At 44.0% G+C, this 19,241-nt stretch overlaps 1 protein-coding gene across 1 annotated transcript in view; it reads left to right on the top strand.

Annotated features, from left to right (window-relative positions):
• The first annotated feature begins 862 nt into the window (after positions 1-862).
• Positions 863-19,241, top strand: part of MAPK12 (mitogen-activated protein kinase 12) — a 30,722-nt gene continuing 12,343 nt past the window's right edge. Inside the window, exons 1-5 of the mRNA XM_042872759.1 lie at positions 863-1,037; positions 1,485-1,614; positions 10,904-10,962; positions 13,756-13,867; positions 19,092-19,121. Of these exons, the coding sequence (XP_042728693.1) occupies positions 922-1,037; positions 1,485-1,614; positions 10,904-10,962; positions 13,756-13,867; positions 19,092-19,121 (447 nt within the window). The 5' untranslated portion in view covers positions 863-921. The remainder of the gene's footprint in view (positions 1,038-1,484; positions 1,615-10,903; positions 10,963-13,755; positions 13,868-19,091; positions 19,122-19,241) is intronic.

The following is a 19,241-nucleotide window of genomic DNA, read 5'->3' as shown; positions in this document are numbered from 1 at the left end:
GGAGCCTTCTCTTCTCCAGGCTGAACAAGCCCATGGTGGGCACTCACCCAGATGAAGGCCGGGGTGTGCTTGTGCTCAGCTCCACAGTAAGGATTCTCAGTTTACCCCAGCAGCACAATACCCAGCACAGCACACAGGACCTGCACAGGGCCCTGGTGTCACCACGCAGCCATCCATCTGCACTCCTGTCAGCTCCCACTCCCACCTCCCATTTCCAAGGCTGATTTCATAGGACAGGGGAGATATCTTGAGCTTTGCAGGACAATAAAGCACACATCACCCACCAGATCCATAAACACACGGCAGCATGCAAGCGAGTCATAAGGAACAGATGGATTTTGAGCGTGTCTTGGTGCGGCAGAAGCCTCACACCTTTTTCTCTGCACGGCGCTGGATGAGGCTGAGCGGCCACGGCCGCATCTCAGCTCGCCGAGCTTCTCGCTCCGCCGTGTCGGCGCTATGAGGGAGCTGCCCTCGCCATCCACGCAGGCAGCGGCACGGCTTCGGCCACCCTGCTGCGGGGAGAGGGGCGGAAAGCAGAAGCGCTGGAGGCGCTGAGCCTCTGGAAGAGCTAACGCGGCGTACGCAGCACGGGCGGCGTGAGGGAAATGCCGGGAGCAGCACTGCCACGCACCGTTCCTCCCGTGCCCAGCACCTGCCGGGTCGCCGCCTTTCCACGCGGACAGCCCGCCGGAGCTCAAGAGCGGGCAGGGCGCCGGGCCGGGCGGTGCCCCCAGCGGAGCGCGGCGCTGCCGGGGGAGCGGGGCAGGGAGCGGGGCAGGGGCAGGGGCGGGCGAGAGGGAGGGAGCGAGGCGCGGAGGGAGCGCGGCCAAGCCCGGCCCCTCGGCTCGCTCAGCCCGGCCCGGCGCTCGGCGCTCCCCCCGGGCTCTTTGTTGGAGGTGGCGGCAGGAGCCGCGCGCTATGTCCTCCCCCAAGAACGGCTTCTACCGGCAGGAGATCACCAAAACTCTCTGGGAAGTGCGGGACCGCTACCGGGACCTGCAGCTCGTGGGCTCCGGCGCCTACGGAACCGTCTGGTGAGCGGGAAGGGGTCGGGCTGCGGCTGCCCCGGGGAGGAGGGCGCACCCCGGGACCGGGGGCGGTCGAGATGGCGGCTCGGCGGGGCGCAGCCCGGGGTCGGCGGGACGCGGCGCTTTCGCTTTCCTCCCGACCAACTTTCTCCGGCGGCCGTTCCGAGCCGGGCTGCGCTGCCAGGGCCGGGGGGACTGAGGAGCGCCGGCCCCACCCGCACCTGGGCGGCCCCGTCCCGCGGAGAGCCGGGCGGGGGAGCGGGGGTCCGCCCGTGCGTGGTTGGGAACGCGCTCCGAGCCGCGCGTGTCCCCATCCCGGGCTCCACCCTGGAGCGGGACGCCTGGCTTGGGATCGTTTTTCTGTGCCGGGCACGCCGCTGGCAGGGCGAGGCAGCAGAGAGCGGCGGTGCCGCTCCGCCCGCACTCACAAGGCGCTGTTCTGCTCCCCTGAAGCTCCGCTGTGGATGGAAGAAGCGGCACCAAAGTGGCCATTAAGAAGCTGTACCGCCCCTTTCAGTCCCAGATCCTTGCCAAGAGAGCCTACCGAGAGCTGCGCCTCCTGAAGCACATGAAGCACGAAAACGTGAGTTCAGTCTTCGCAGAGCTTACGTGCACTGAAAAAGAAAAGAACTGGGCAAGCTGATGTGCAGCTGTAGCGTTCAGGGCTCTTTGACGAGACCTGTGGTCTGTCCTTCGTCTGCCTGTCCCTGATCTGCAAACGTCAGCTCACACATGGGAGTCTCCTGTGAGAAGCACATCTTGCTGTCCTGTAGGAAAGGTTGGGTGGGAAGGTTTAGAACTGCAGTGGAATTTGTGCTTCAGACCAGTGAGAGAGATGGAGTGCCCAGAAATTCCATCCTCGTCATTACATCCCTGTGAGGTACAGGAGGATGGGTCTGTGCTGTGCATCCCACACGGCAGCATCTGAAAAGTGAAACAGGTTTTCAGAACTTGCTGAAGGTGGGCATGTTGTGCATGCATACCTATTTGGGGGAGTAGGGCTTTCTTTATCTTTCATGAAGTATTTGGAAGTGTTGGGTTTGTGCTAATAGGAAACAGGGAATGTTTGGGAATAACTAAGCAAAGTGCTTTACTGGAAAGTAAAGAATAAGATACAGCACTCGGCACAGATTCCCACACAGTACAAAAGAAGAACAGCTGTAGGAAGAAGTGTTGAAAGTGTGATTAAATTGTTTATCCTGAACAGATCTGTGTGAAAACTTTTGTGGAGTTGAAGCGTGAGGAGAGGCTCCCATGGTGGGCTGGGGGGATCGGAGTAGTGGCTTTAAATGCTTTAAAATGAAGGAGAAAAAAAAAAAGGAAAGATTGGGGGTAGTGGCTTATTAAAATGATACATCGGAGTCTGTTTTCAAGTAATAATGTGGGAGATTAATGTGGGAGGCTGGAGCATTTTTCCTTCATATAGCCTTCATGATGGCAAGCTACATGATGGAGAGTGAGGATGAGAGAAACTGGTGCTAACAGTAACCTATCATTGTCATTTGACATTATGGGATTAACAGTCTGGGTACCAGTGTTGTCTAGGTTTGTTTTGAACAATAATCAGTGGGATATCTGGACTGTCCAGAAGAAGAAGGCCTTTTGTAGGCTTAAAGCTTTTCGTGCCTCTTAACCTTTTGGCCTAAATCTTTTAGCATATTTCCTCATTTTACTTGAAGTAACAGCTTTTTAACCACTATTGTACATATCAAAGACTTAATTTTTGCAGGGATCTTCCATGTCATACATGGGCTTTCATACTCTCTGCATTTTCTCCACTGAATATCTGGGAGCAGTTAGCTCCTGCAGTCAAAAGCTCTTAACGGTGTCCAGAGTTTGCAAACTGTCTTCCGTTTCCCAGAGTAATGCGTTGGGTTGCATTTTCCACTTATGTAGGCCCTTCAGGACAGCACTCTGGAACCTCACCACATGCTTGTTGGATGACTACAGAATACACACAGAAGTGCTCACTGTGGAGTGTGAGTGCCATTTGTAACAGGTACAAATCAGTATACATGGAGGAAGGGTATAATATGTAACATATAGTCTTAGAAAACAATTTGGGCCACAGAAGGATAAATCTGGTCTAGGTGCTAAGGAAAAAAATTGCCACAAATTATGGTATTTACTCATTAAAGATCAATGACCAAATAAATGATCATGCAAGGAATGTGTGGACACTGGGGAGGCAGACACTGACCCTCGCCCATCCAGTATAAGGCTGAAGGGGCATTACAGCTCTTCATGAGGATTTCCATCCACGATTCCAGTCCCATACCATTCATTTCACCCACTGTGAATTAGGACTGGCAGCAAAGCCTTTCAGGATTTCTAGCCCTCATGCTGACCTCGGGATACTCTTTAAACATTCCTCCCATCCCAAATTAGACCAGAGTGGCAGTAGCACTCCTCATCAGGATTTTCAGGCCTCCCCCCGATCTTTGATCTGCTGCAGTTCTGTCAAAGAGCCTCTTTCTTTGCACATTGTTGTTCCTTTCATCTGTTGTCATTGCCTTTGGATAGAGCATGTCTGCCCTTCGTAGCTTTCAAGGGAGCGTTATGATGCGTATGCATCAATGTGTTATCATAGTTTATTTAACCTTATGATGCATTCAGAATAATAGAAGAAAATAGTCTGACACGCCACAGTAAAAACTGGCATCTCTGACCCTCCATTAAGAGCACAGGAGACATCATAAACCTGTGCTACAGTTCTTCATTGTGTCCTGCTAGAGTGAAGAAAACACCTGCTCGATACCCTGGATTACCTCTATTATTGATCCTTCGAAGAGTACGCTCATTTACTTAGTGTGGAAGTGTCGTAGGATGTCCTGTTATCCTACAGGATGAACGTAAATATGGGAGTCATCTCACTTAATTTTACTGAAGCTGTGTTTTACCTTGTAGGAGAACTAACTCCCAGTCATTTTGCTCATCTATTCAGGCATTTTCAGGAGTAGGCAATAGCGGTTGCAATGTACGATTAACAAACATACAATTAGCAGAGTGGCGTGGTTGGGATGGTATTCTATATGTTTCATAATTAGAAAGATTATCGCAGTGGAGAGAGAGAATCAAAAATAAATGGAATGCTCACTCGTGTCCTAGGCTTGCAGTAGAAAACTCCAAAGGGAGCCATCTCCAGAAAGAGATCCTTCCCCCATGGCAGTCAGGCCTTAAATGGGGTCTAGGAGAGGTGCAACCGCCTTCCACCCCTTCTGGTCACACAGCTGAATCGCCTTCACCTGTGCTCCCATGGCTGAGCCAGTCTTTGCCTCAGGTGGTCAATCAGTGGCTCAGGCTGTGACTCAAGAGTTCCCATACATTGCAGAGATGACTATCTCTTCATTTTATATGCCAAATCATTATGGTCTCTGATGGCTTTCTAGGTGCGCGTAACTGAAATGTAACAAGGAATATTTCTGTGTAAGCCATGCTAATTTGTAACATGGAACTTCTCTTCATCCCTTAGAAAACAAATCCATGAGGGAAGTGGTGTTGAGGACCATGGGGTAGAAGCCATCTATCAAGAGAGTGAGACCTGTCTCTGATGGCACTCAGATCTGTCTTTTGATGGATGTTATAGTCTGAGAGAATTTGGGATGTTTCACAAGCATCGTAAGTTACTTCTATTGCCTAAGAAGTAATTTAACCCAGATATTAGATATTGCCTTAGATATTGCCAAAAAGGAAAGTTAGCTTCCAGCAAGATAAGTTGCTGGATCACTTTGTAGCTGTATAAACAGATACTCTGGCAGAAAAGAGGAAGTGGTGTGAAAATGGGGAATACAAGCAGCTAAGCAGAATGAAAAGCATACTGTGTTTTTTGCTTTTCTTCATTTATTCATGCTATCTCCCACTACAGATCTTGGTTGTTTCTTTGTCACCCACTGCATCATGTAGAAGACCAGGCTGCTTAGCTTTTGGAAGTTTTTTTGGGTAGTGCTGCTTTTGTTCCCTGCCTTTTTACATTTTGAGTTCATTGAGGACCCTTAAAATTATCTATTATGGCTTTGACTTAAAACCAGAAAGAGAATGAAAACAGTGCCTGTGTGCCAGCATACGTTTGTATCTATATATAAGCATAAGCACACATGATAATTCTGACCCAGTTGTACCAATTTAAATTCTGAATATGCTTTTGGAAGAAGATTTTTGACAGATGCCCATTAAACATCTCTTTAAGTTGAGTCAGTTAATATTCTACAGATGTCTTCCTGGAAACCTACTAAGAGTCAGCTGCAGTATTTGTTTAAAGGTACTCTATATATTACTCTCTCAGTCATCTCTCTGTGAGAACATTACTCTCTGGTGAATTCCAACATCTCAAGAACAATGTATGTTTTACATTAGGAGAACCATTTAGTGTTTTTCCCCCTTTGGAAGGAGCTCAGGTATCCAACAGACACCAAATCAGCTCTCGCTCTACAGCTACGCTTCTGAGGATGATGATGCAGGCCTTCCATTTCAGGTTAGCTGATGCTTAATTATCTTGAATTCTTAATTATGAAAAAAGTGAGGTCTTTTGGCATCAGCCAAGGGGCAACATTTTTTCAGAGAAAATGCTAGGAAGGTATGCTCCTACCTGAGGAGATCTTCAGACTGTCACTTTTGCAGCTCATCTGGCCTGGCGTGAGCATTAGAAGAGGAAGTATACTAAGTCAATCCAAGAAGGGAGTTACAGGTGAGCAGTGCCTTTACACAGATGTGTGGTGCCACTGTGAATGCTCACTGCATTGGATTTCCTGCAGGAAACCCTGTAGGACTGCATCAGCTGAAAATTCACATCCTTTAAGGAGATAAGTGCCATAAAATGCAAATTGTGAATCCTGTCTGAAAGTGGCAAATCTGCTTTCAGATTGCAAGTGAGGCATGGCTGTATGATTTACTGCTGTCAAAATGTTGTAGGGCAGTAACACTCATGGTGCTTTTTCTGCATGCTGAAAGCTACAAACAGCAAGGCAGCTAACACAACACCAAGTACTGAAAGAAGTGACTCCAGGAGCTGCTGGTAAATCAACATGGCAATACCAGTCATCACACGTTGGGCTTGTTTTTACAAACCTACCTGGTAGGTGTTTTATCCAGGCTGAACGTCAGCCATCACCTGTTTCTTCACACCCAGCCTTAGACAGTAATAAAGCAGACGAATGTGCTTAGTCAAATAAAACATGGTGAGGACAGTGCTGAAACCCAAACCTTTTTGTTTTAGGATTTTTGCTCACTCCAGGGTGTAAGTCTAAAGCATTTGAGTCTGTTGAGTGTTGTGTATAGGTCTCTAGCAGAGCGTGGCTTGTGAGACATGGCTGGTGTCTGTGGATGTGCTGCCATTTCCATCTCTCCTTGAGGTGCAGCAGAGGTAACCCTGGGTGGAATGGAAGTGACTGCAGCACGAGCCTTGTGCTGTGGGTTACAATTATAAAAAGATTGAGGCTTCTTAGCATAGTTGAAAGGACACCGGTGCCCTGTGATGTGGAAGAGCACAACAACATGAAGTTGAAGCTAACACTGCAGAAAATGTAATGCAGTATGATATATAGTTCAATATACCCCAGCAGGGCTCTCTTAAAAAATGTATTTGCAGCTTCAGTGCCAGAGCTGCTCAGCTTCGCTGTGTGTTCATGCGTAACATCCATGGGATAAAGAAGCACTTACTGCATGAAAGACATAGCCTGCATTACTTATTAATTTATAGCAGATCACGTCTTTCATTTGCGTACTGCTGCTTGCATCAGAAATTTCCTTTACAGAAATCCAGTGAAACGGTCCTTGAAAATACATGAATGTGCATGGGAGCATATGGATAAGGAGCTCCTCGCTGCTGTGTGCCCGTGGTAGAATTGTGTTTGGAACAGGAGATATCTGAGAAGAGGAGGGTGGTAGCCACCTTACAAACACAGCTGTTATTTGCTGCCAGTAATTAAAACTGATCAGAATGATCAGTGTAAATGTCTTGTGCAGGGGAATGATAGAGATTAAAAATAAGGCTGGAGCCACTGGAGCGGCTTCCTGGGAGAAGGACGCAGTCAGCAGTGTACAGAGCATGAACATCCTCACCTGAAACAAGTAGGAGCAGCAGAAGTGTAGTTCTGCAGCTGGTTGGCATTGCTTTGCAGGAAGATGGGAGAGGCACACATCAAGCTCTGTCCTTAGACATGCTTTGTAACAAGCAAGGAAGGTACTGCAGGGGAGCTGATGAAAATCCAACCTGTTTTTCAGTGAGATCACAGAATCACAGAATCACCCGGGTTGGAAGGGACCTCAAGGATCATGTAGTTCCAACCCCCCTGCCTAGCAGGGCCACCAAACATTCAGATCAGGTTGCCCAGGACCCCGTCCAACCTGGCCTTAAACATGATGGGCAGAATGGGCAGAAGTAATCAAAATGCATCCTTTGTGGGGGCTTCATTCTTGAAATCACTTCCTGGCAGAGTTTGTAGGGAAAAAATGTGGTCACGGCTCCTGGCAGTTTCTACAGATGCTTTTCATCACCATCCCTGGGTGCAGGGAGTTCGTTCCTTATCGGAGGGGAAGAACACGGCTGCAGGACGCTTCACAATACCTCAGCTTTCATAGAGAACACGCTATGAACAAGAGATGATTCTTGTGATGCGTGTTTTGTGGTGGCTTCATTCTGTGCTGGGGCAGTATCTTTAAGCACCACGAAGTTTTTGCAAATACTGTATTTAATTGGGAGAAGAGGGCATTTTAGACAGACTTGGGATTTTCCACAGTACGGAAAAGGGAGTTTCCTGTATTCTGTCCAGTTCTTTTCCTTTTCCTGGAGAAGTATCTGGAGATGTATCTTCCTGGGAAGACTTATTTCATTCTGTGCCTCCTTGCTCTTAGCATATCTGCAGAAAGCAGTGGTCTGGGTGGAAATACTAAATGACTCTGTTCCAGGGAAGAAAGATCACCCCAAAGCACAACTGTTTCATAAGGATCACCAAGAGGAAGCAATTGGGCCCCTTTTATTTTTAAATCAATTAACTATTAACATGACATATATTGGGCACTAACGTGGATCTCAGGTTTTTCAGAAAACTTGCTTTGGAGAACAAGAAAAGGAGCATTGTGAAACACTTGGCATGTTAGAAGAGCTTTCTGTGTTAGTTTTTAAAATTCCCTCCAGTGGGAGCAGTGCTGGTCTCTGTGGTATTCCTCACATCACGGGGTTTGCAACAACGCAGGCCAACGGTACGCTCGTCTCCGGAGGTTTGCAGCCTCCCTTGGAATCAGTAGTTTGTGCCTCAGGAAGCATAAAGTAACGATGGGACACAGTTTAATGGAGAAGTAAGATTTTGGTGTGGTTCACGGAATGATTTTTGTTCTGCTGTTCTCTTTATTGAAACGTGTTCTTGTGTTGACAGTGGGGGCCTGATAACATTTTGTTATGATGAGATGGAAGCAGTGCAGCATCCTTATCACTTCATCTTCTGCTCCATCAGCTCTGTCTGTGGGTTTGTCCCCCGTGGGTCACTGCTGCATTCTGGCATCACAGAGTTTATCTTCAGTATGTTTTGTGTTGGTGAGGCAGATAGCTTAGGTGAATGAAGGCATAGAAATACCTCCTTGGAGAGAACAAGCAGGACTTCTGGAAAAGTGGGAGGAGAGGAAGAAACGCTGAAGATGTCACTTCAGAGAATAACCAAATCCTCTGTGGGTGTAGTCACTGTTTTATGGTAGTCCCATTATTCTGAATGAGTTTCAGATAACGGTCCTCAGAAAAATATTACTAGCTATTTTTTCTAAGATACATTTGGCTACAAAGATGAGGGATTGTGAGGTTTCTGTCCTCATCTAAGCCTTGCAATGTTGTGATAACACCCAGTCTAAGTGTGGTACCTCCCTTGAATGTGGAAGGGATAAAAATAGGTGCACAAAGGATGTCATCAGTGTTGGTTGCGTTTATTTAAACCTTTGAATAAAGGAAGTTGTCCTTCCTTTCTTTCTTTTTTTCCCTGCATTTCTGCTCTTTCTGCATTTGTCTTTACTTCCACATAATTTGCTATGCTAATATGCTAATAATGTCCCAAATCCATCCTGATTGTTATCCAGGTGAATTGTGCAGTAATTTCAGTACTTTGATGGTAACATCGACAACATAATACGCCGTTAGTCTTGTTTCCTTTCATGAAGCTTCTAGTTTTTCAATTTTAAACTGATGTGTAATCCCTAAACCACACAGCCATAAAGATTGGTTTGAATAAGGCTATAAAGATTACAAGTCTCTTAGGAATACTATTCTCTTTCATTTTCCATTTCCGTTGCTTTCTTTCTGTGCCCCACTGGTTGGTACTCCACAGGCCTGCTGACAATAGGAGAAGTGCTTTCTGTCAAAGTGTTTGGCTTCTAAAAAAGCATTTCAGACCTCAGCACAGAAGCCAGTCTGCACTGATGACATCAGAGCCAGACAGACCTGGCATCAGTTGGGGGGTGGCATGATAGTCTGTCTTACTGATCTAATGCCATTCCACTCCTCACAGGTGTTTCAAATACCTTTTTTCAGTGTGGCCTTCAATTCAGTACCACAATAACCCTTAGCCTGTGACGTGCCTGTCTAAAAGTTGTGTCGCAGAAGGTTGCTGAGTGAGGCATGTGCATCAGTTAATCAGTGCATCAACCAGCCTAAAAGCTGCCGTTTGAGATAGTGTGCATTCGTGCAAACCCAGAATACCATGTTCCAGTGTCAGTGTGGCAGCCTGGACCTGGCACGAGTAGCCCACTGCCCAGAGCACCAACAGGCTGCTGGCAGAGCCTGGCTTCTGGGCCCTGCTCAGGGGCTTCCTCTGAGCAAAGAGAAACTGTGAATTAGCAGTGCCTGACTGCAGGATTCCAGTTTGAGGTTTGAACTACAGATGTTCTAGGAAGCTGAAAAGAAACAACTCCAACTGCCTGTAATGTGTAGGAATTTACAGGATTAAGCAGTGTCTGAGCTGAGATTTGGCTTTAGACAATGCCAGCTACATCTTTTGAAGCATCTAGCTCTGTATATTTAATTTACTAGTCATTAATGAGCTTGAGAGAAGCACTGGAGATGACTGTATTAAGTCTATATTCAGCTGATGTAGTTGCACTGAAAAATACACCCTAGAATCATAGAATGGCTTAGATTGGAAGGGACCTCAAAGATCACCAGTTCCAAGCCCCTGCCATGGGCAGGCTGCCATCCACCAGCTCAGGCTGCCCAGGGCCCCATCCAGCCTGGCCTTGAGCACCTCCAGGGATGGGGTGCCCATGTGGGCAGCTGTGCCAGGGCATGACCACCCTCTGAGTGAAGATCTTCTGCCTAACATCTAACCTAAATTTCTTAGGAAAAGCTGTGGTGGGGAGATGTACTTTGCTAGGTGGTTATTTCTCTTGATAATGTACTTTCTATGGGAAGAATTTAGGTCTAGTTTCTTGTTTGCTCTCCCAGTTAGGGATTGCAATCTTTCTACCTAAATTACTTCCTCAGGGAAATCAGCAGGTGTTTGAAGTGTTCTTCATTGTTGTCAGTGCAGGTCCAGCTAAGTGAGGACCACTTATGACTGGTTCAGATTATAAACTGATTTATCTGGTTTATTTAAAATACTGAAGTCATTCAGGTTCAAAGGCGCTCCGTCTTCCTGTATAAAACGGTAAGCCTCTGAGCTTTTTATTTAATACATACATCTTTTTTATCACAAGTAGCCCTCAAAGGTTTAAAATTTAACACATAGCGAATCCTAATGTTGTTAGGCGCTACTTCAGCCACCTTTATGCCCGTAGTTAATGTCTTGTTATGGAAATGTTGTTTATTACATTTCTCCACTAATTACACTATTCAGGAATTTTTCTGTTAAGGTAGTATTAACCCATGGTTTCTTTCTCTCCCTTCTCCTTATTTTCAGGTGATTGGAATACTGGATGTGTTCACACCAGATGTCACAGTGGAGAAATTTACTGGCTTGTGAGTTTTGAGTTGTTTCTGTTTGGGAGCAGGGGACTGTTTCTTGTATGGAGAAAGATTTGTTTGTGTGTCTTAATAATGGAGAATTCCAAACCCGTTGCTTCCTGACTTTTCTGAATTCCATCTTAGAATGGCTGTTCCATGCAACTTTGAAATTGGTAGGTTTTTCAGACTATTGTTAGAGCTAGTAACCTGTTTTATAAGCTGTGTGGCTGTGTGCTTCTTGCATCCCTCAGTAAACACCTTCTGATGGGCTCCCTAACCCGCCTTTAGTGTTTCTTACACTAAAGCTTAGATGATCAGATAATGGAACCATTCTTAACCCAGGCAAGTAGTCTCAAAGTGATGCCTTCTGCATGACACATCTCCAGTGTGGTCCATTCTAATTCTAGGATTAATTCAAAACTGCTGTTACTGTTTAATTTTTTTGTGAATATCTGAGCTCTGCTCTGTTGCATTCCTCTCTGTGTGGTTTCCCAGTGCTCATTCTGCAGTCCCTTATGTCCAGTTGAAGGTGTTCTACACTTCCCCTTGACTACTAATCTCACAGGCCAACGTGATCCAAGCAGAATGTAATATAAATTATTTTCTGGCACCGGGCATCTACATCTCTTTGTTGTCTGTCTTTTGGCAGCATCTCAGACACCAGATATTTAGTGCTGCAGATATTAAGCCTGTTTTACTTGTGGATCCTTCTGCAATTCTTGTGAATTAGGGTCACTACAGAAACAGTGGTCAGAAACGCTCTTGGACTTACTGTAGATAATACATTATATTTGTAGAACTGCACTGAACTTCCTCCGATGTATCTATATTTTAAAAGCAATCCTGTGTATTTGTATGTTGACAAAAAAAAGCTATCTGACAAGAAAATGAGGGAAACAAATACAAAAAACATGGACCATGTGTTCATATTGATCATTTAAGAGCCAAAAAGGATGTTGTCCAAAAGGTTGGATTAGATACGTGAGGGAGCCTTCCCTTGGCTGACTAGTTGTGAGATGTTATCTCTTACTGACTGTGTAAAGATCAAATTCAAGTTGATTTGTGGCCAGAAACAGCTGAAGAGAGGCATGTGGTTTCACCACCAGCAATCCCTAAGGTCGGTGTCATCCAAGACTTTGGGTTTCTCAAGTAATTCTGGCCCTCCTGTTTAAAGCATAATATGTTCCTGCTCTGTCTGCTGCTCTGCTTTCCTGCTGCTCTACTCCATGAGTCAGTGTAATGAAGACTAAAAACAAGATACCATTTCCTGTGTGAAGAAACAGTCAGTGTCATTTCCCTGCTTGCACTTGTTTTCTGTCAGAGTTGGAAGTGCAACTGATGGAAATATTGTACAAAATCAGTCTTTACCAATTGAAATCCCACTGTGTACAGCTGTTTTTCATCTTCTTTGACTACAATTTTTGCACTGTCTGTCCTTGTATCATAAAACAAGTATCTAGAACAGGTTGCTGCCCTCTAAAAGTTCTAGAGTTTTAACTTGGACTTGCAAGGAACTTAAATGTGCTAGGCATCACGTTTCCATTGATTTGGCAATCAAGTGTCTAACCTCACTGTAAATACATTTCTAAAATAACAACAAGTTCGACAAGCTTTAAATAGGAGACAAAGTGTTCAAGTGAGCCTGTAACGTTTGATCCAGTCATTCCAGTAAGTTACTCATAAACTCGTACTGAAGTTTGGATTTTCAAACTCAGAAATGAGTTTTCTCTTTCTTAAATTTTGTTTCCCGATTTTGTTTCCTCAGTTTGACTGTTAGGTTTGATGTCACCAAACTGTAAACTGAGCATATTGCATATGGAAAAGTGGTCTTAGAGTGCTTGATGGTTACGTATTGTTTTTAATGTTGTCTATTTACATAAATCATTATCCATCCAGAGGCCTGCGATCTGTATGGATGATGGCAGGCTAGTGAAATCTTAATGAATCATGAAGGTCACTGCCATTACTAAAAGACACATAGATATTTCTTTCTGGGTTTTTTTTGTTGTTGTTTTTTTGTTGTTTTTTTTTTTTTGGTAAAACTAGTGTCATTTTCTGGTTCATTTAAAATTTTCCTGACCTCTGGGAAAATGCATCTAATATGTCTGAATAAGGGGAGAACGTAATATGCTTTTAACATTCAAGAGCATCAACAAAGCAGAAATCAATCTCAGTTTTCTAGGTTACTGGATCTGTTGTTGAGAAGCATCTAGAGTGAGACTTGGAGAGAGAGAAGAAATTTCATTCTCAGTAGTTGCTATGTCCTTATATGATTACAGAATTGAATTGCACATTTTTTCTGTCCAAGAGATAACAAACTGGCCTGTGGATGTTGAGACTGGAAGCCAGTATGAGTTACTGATGATGAAGGAGGTTACAATCCTAGATAGAAGTTAATTTGTTACATCTGACCTTGTCTATTTGATTCTAGGCCGTTTGTTTGCTGCTGGTTCACATACCCTATGATAATGATGGTGAGATAAATACCACTGTGTGAATGTTCCAGTTTCCTGTGTAGATATCTTTGAAATATCACATGGCTGTTGAGTAGATACCTTTTATCTAGTTCAGCATCTGTACTCTTCTGGTAACTGCCAACTTTCCATAATCAGTGTCAAGGTTATGTGGTACCTCTTCATGACAGCAGATAAAAACACAGAGGGGCCTGAAGGGAAGATAGTGGAATTGTTTGGTAAACAGAATGATCTGTAATATTGTCAGTGAACCACAGCATACAAGTATGTTTCAATTTATTTGACAAACTTAAAATTATTCTGACTTTATTTCCTTTTTTTTTTTTTTTTTTAGCTACCTAGTCATGCCATTTATGGGAACAGACTTGAGTAAGATAATGAAGCATGAGAAACTCACTGAAGACCGAATCCAGTTCTTGGTATATCAGATATTAAAAGGCTTAAAGGTTTGCCACTTTTTATTATTTCCATTTCACAATATCTTGTTTTCCTAGTAAACTGTTATGGAGAGCTGTACTTATCATTTGATGGCAGGATACAGCTTACCTTGCCTTGTTTGGTACAAGTATTGAATTCTGTGCAGTAGTTATTTTGTGACAGTGTTATCTGGCAGGGCTGGGATTTTTTTGTGCAATGCTTTCTGTGTGGATTTTGTTGGTTTTTGTGTGTTGGTTTTTTTTTTTTTTTCAAGAAAATGAAAAGAATTGAGGTCATTACATCGTGCCTATATGTATGGATGTAACCTGTAGGTGTGGTGTTTGGGGAATGAAAATCTGAACTGGAGAGAAAATCTGAGCCTCACTGTCTCACAGTGCTCACACTGGTTTTGGCGAGTGTTCAGGGACCATAATAATTGTCACATTAATCTCTGTGTGTTAAGAGCCCAGTTCTGCAAAGCACTGTTGAATGTGACTAGGTAAGTTATTCTCTGGAACACATTTCACTTATTTATATATTCAAGAAACAAGAATTCAGAATGTAGGTGATGTCTTCCTCTTGTAACATTACTGTGCTAAATCCCTTCACCTAGCTCTGCAGGCTGTGTCCAGGCTCTCCAGCAGTGATGTCATTTAATTCCCTTTGCTGTTCAGGAGACACTGTGTAGCATGAAGGCCATAGAACTGCACCGTCTAGGATTGGTGTGGCTGCTGCCAGCACTGTACAGCTTTTGTTTTATAGTCCTACAACATATGGGCAGACTTTTCTCTGCGCACAGAGGTTAAGTGCAGACTGTGCTGGGAGTTGTATCTGATAGGGATATGCGTATGCGGTGAAAATCCAGCACTGGTTTTAATAGAGGAACATTTGTCACATCTGTCAAGATTCTGATTTGTTCAGATGTGTATTTATATTGCCAAACCCTATTAAAATAATCAGTATTGCGGGACAACTTGGTGGTCCTGTACAAGAGCATCAGCACGATTCCTTTGTAGCTCCATATTTAATAGATAGAGAAGGGCAGTTATTGTTCTGCTCTCATCATGAAACTTTGGAAACATGTTTTGTGCTTGAGGTTTAGGTTAGATGTTAGGAGGAAATTTTTCATACAGAGAGTGGAGACATGCTGGAACAGGTTGATCAAAGAGTTTGTGGATGCCCCATCCCTGCAGGCATTCAAGGCCAGGCTGGATGTGGCTCTGGGCAGCCTGGTCTGCTGGTTGGGGATCCTGCACACAGCAGGGGGTTGAAACTAGATGATCTTTGAGGTCTTTTTCAACCCAGGCCATTCTATGACTCTATGATTTTTATTTTGGTGATACAGCTGTATGCTTTTGTCTTATTTAAAATATTTGGTTAAGCTTGCAACTTAGAAGGGCTTTTGCCATTCTTTTGTTTTTGGCAGAAAAGCTATGTAATGTGAACGAATATGGAAGGCAAGCTGAAAATAAATGTCCTTACGCAGGTGGAACAGGACTGGAGTTTCCAGCTCCTTCAGTCTTGGGTTCCTTATCTGCAGGAATGTGAATTGGGTTTGTTTTCTTAGAGGTCTGAGGATATGGGGTTGGTCATTGTATTTCTTGATTTATGCAGTATTTGAGAACATAAACTTAGCTCTTGGGCTTTATGAACCTTATATACCTTTTCAAGCATCTTTTGCCATATTCATGGTAATTTTTCTTTTCTCCAGTTCTCTCCTTCGGTCATCCCTGTTTACTGTATTTGTTCACGTTTGTGGTATTCTTTCTTCTTTACTGTTTTCTCCTCCCTCACGCATTTCCTCTTCAGTTTTTCTTTGCTGTTAAGTCACTCCTCATTTTAATTTTTCTTGCTGCCTAGAATGCTTTTCCCCTAGACTTTTCCAATTCCCTTTTTAGTAGATTTTTATTTTGTATAGATATTACATATGCAGATAATAATCCATAGAATTCAGACAACTGTTGGATCTCTTCCTAGCACAATCTGAAGCTTTCATTCAAGGATTTATGAATGCTATCAAAAGTCAAGATTATGCACAGAGCTCCTGTGTTCAGAGGGACTTTGCACACGTTAAGCTGGAATCTTGAATTAAATTTTGTTCCAGTAAATTGGTAATAACACTGTGAAGTGTATGTCTGCTATGCTCTCAGTGTGTTTATCACATTAAGAGTGAATAATCTGACAACAGATGGATAACTTAATGAAGAAAATTGGCAAGAATAGGATCCCATTTCAGAGGGATCCTATTCAGAAGGCTGTTGAACCGAAATGGAAAACTTTCTGAACTAAGAGGAGTTTAGTTCCAGTGCTGTACCTGCCAGCAGATAATAGAAAGCAGTCACGGAATACCACTATTGTTGAAGAAGCACTGCAGCTCAACACAGGTTTTCCTGTTTACAGAAGGGCTAGCATTTACACAAGCACCAGAAATAAGTGCTATGTCATGTAATCTCAGCAGTCTTACGTAAAGAGAAGTGTTGAGAAGATAGATGAGTTCTCCCCAAAATGTTGATATGATTTTTGGTGCTATTAACTGTCTTAATCTTCAGTGGAGCGAGAACACCGATAAAACCACATTCTTCATCAAAATGGATGGGTTTACTTAAAATAAAACTCAAAAGGGTGCAGTCCCTTGAATTCCTGTTTCTACATGCTACATTCTTAGGCACAGAAATTCCTGAATCTGCTAGTTATTTCCTTACTGTGTACAGTCATACCAGCAAAAATAGCCTATAGAATATTATTAGCCTCTGCTTTGGAAAATCAAGAGGCCTCAGTACAAAGACACCAAAGTGATTTGGAATGTAAGTAGTCATGGTGGTATCCTTGATAAAGATGGCTGTTGGCTGAAGACTCCAGCCTTTTCTCCATTTGTTGGGAGCCTAACTACTTACAGGCATATTGATAAAAATATATATGTATTTATATTTTCTCCAGGTTCTGTACCTCTGACTGATCTCTTCTTTTTGCATCTTGTTCCTTCCATCCCGATGCATTTCATGCACATCCATGACAGAAATAGCATTTCATAGCTCTTTATGTGTTGTAGTGGTTTTACAACCTGTGCTCTGGGTAACAGTTCCCTCAACCCTTTGTGGCTGCCTCCAGGAACTCCCGTGGAGTGCTTTGGCAGTTCTATGGGAGATTTTAAAACTTGGATAATAGGCAGAAGGAAGTGATGTGCCATCTGCTGGAGATACATAGTGCTAGGGCTTTGGGCTGCAGAGGACGGAAAGCTTTCCAGAAGGGGACTCAGGCATGGCAGTCAGCAGCGTGCCCCTGTGGCAGCAGAGCCCTGTCGTCATCTTGACTGTATGGCTGAAGTTGTAATCTGTGAGTGAAGTGATTTTTTTCCCTCTCCTCAGAACTTAGCACTGTGTTCAATTTGGGGCATCCCAGCACAAGGAGGGCACTGACAGAGCGAGGACACTGAGGGGTCTGAAGTGGAGAGCGTATAAGTAAAGGCTGTGCAAGATAGGCTCATGCGTCCTGGAGAAGACATGGCATGGCTTTGCTCTAACCAGTGTCTATGTGGATCTGATGAGAGGATGTAAAGAGGGCAGAGTAGACTCTTCTCAGTGGTGCCTTTTGACAGGATGAGAGGCAACAGGCACAAGGTGAAATGGACAATTCTGTCTGAACACAAGAAGAAAAAGGTTTGGTGTCTGACCACCACACTGGAATGGGTTGCCTGGAAGGGCTCCATACTTGGAGCTGATCAGAACTTGACTGATCCCATCCTGGGCAACCTGCTGTGGCTCCAAGTGGGGTGGTGGGACTCGATCTGCAGAGTCCCAGTCTGCAGCTGTTGTGTGGTATGAAACCAGCTATAGAAAAATAGAGGAACAAACATATAAACATTTACCAACTGTAGATACTTTGTTTAGTCAGCTTACTTCCCTGTAACACGGAGAGAGGGATGCCCAGGGAGGAAAAGTATTTGCTTTCTTTTCCCTGTTCCCCTCATCTGGTGGACAATGAGGATTCCTTTGCAGAGGGACTGTTGCTATATACAAAATGGCAAAACCATAAATGCTGCCATCAGAGTTGATAAGCAAGAAGAAAAGAGTTAAGAAAACCAACCTTGAGAACAAATGAAGCAACATCGTGAGCAAATAAATCAACGCTGTGACTAGCAATTATTAATCTAGTATAATGCCTGTAAGAATTTTATGTCAACAGATTCTGTTTGGATCTGTCATTAATTCAACCCTTTGGGCCCCCTGTGGGTCACCACAAGGACTGCTGTGGTTTAACTGCAGCTCCCCACCACATCACTGCTTGTTCTTCCCCCAGTGGGATCGGGGAGAGAACTGGAAAAAGATAAAACTTGTGGGTTGAGGTAAAGACATTTAGGATTCCCACTTCATCCATCGTTTCTGAGGACTTGTTAAAAAGCCCTTATTGTTCTCTTGTTGCTTAGTCTGAGTAATACAGATGCCTCAGTCTTCATGGTCTGCAGTGTTTTCAGAGCAGTTCCCTGCACCTGAACAGCACAGGCACATTCAAGGGCACTCTAGGGCAGTGTGTCCTCACTTTGGAACAGCAGGCAAGCATACAAATTGGTCTGAACCAATTACCAGAGACTCCTGTCATGGCCTATGATGAGACATCTCTTTGAGGGTGGTATTCACCTGGTGAGAGGAACTGGGCACCTCATGGGAGCACTGGGTGACAAACACAGGTGTGGATACTGGTATTTGGTCAGATGTCTTGTTTCCCAGCTTCCTTGAAGAACTGGTCTTCAGCATCCATGTCTTAGTTTGAATTTTGAGAGCCCTTAAATGCATGCTGATAAATCTGATAAACTAGATTTGCACGCAGGCAGTGGTGAAGCATACAGCAAGGCTTAATCCTGTTCTTAAAGGATTTCTGAAAGCTCGGTACTGCTGAGGCATGCAGATCTAAACTGTGATGGCACAGCTGAGATGTCTACTGCAAGAGAGCATTTCTGATGCATAAAAGGGCAGGATTTATTTCAGTAGATGTGTATGCAGAAAAACTGTATGATCTGGTGCAGTACTCAAACTTGTTTACTGTCATGTAGTTCTGGGGGGAGGAATAGGGTAAGATGCTATTGAATTACCTGAACACTAAAAAGATCTTCTGTGTAGTAAATAAACATTTCCAAAATTCAGATTACTTTAGCACCATGAAAAAGCCTGCTCCCCAGCTCCTCAGAGTCACTTAGAGTCGTGAGCTCGTTAACTAAAACATGCTTTCTTTGCTTTTTTTTTTTTTTTTTTTTTCCAGTATATTCACTCATCCGGTATAATTCACAGGGTAAGTAGAAATTACATAAAATATGTTTAAATTCTTACAATGGGGTTGTGATTTTGTGTAAGCATGGACATAAATGTTTTTGAGTTCACATTTATAATGTTCAAGTTGGATTATTTGTTT

Source organism: Lagopus leucura, unplaced genomic scaffold (assembly GCF_019238085.1).
Source record: "Lagopus leucura isolate 7727_CA_CO unplaced genomic scaffold, USGS_WTPT01 Super-Scaffold_100008, whole genome shotgun sequence".
NCBI lineage: Eukaryota > Metazoa > Chordata > Aves > Galliformes > Phasianidae > Lagopus > Lagopus leucura.
Note: the sequence above shows the minus strand (reverse complement) of the source record. Positions and strands in the feature narration are given on the sequence as shown.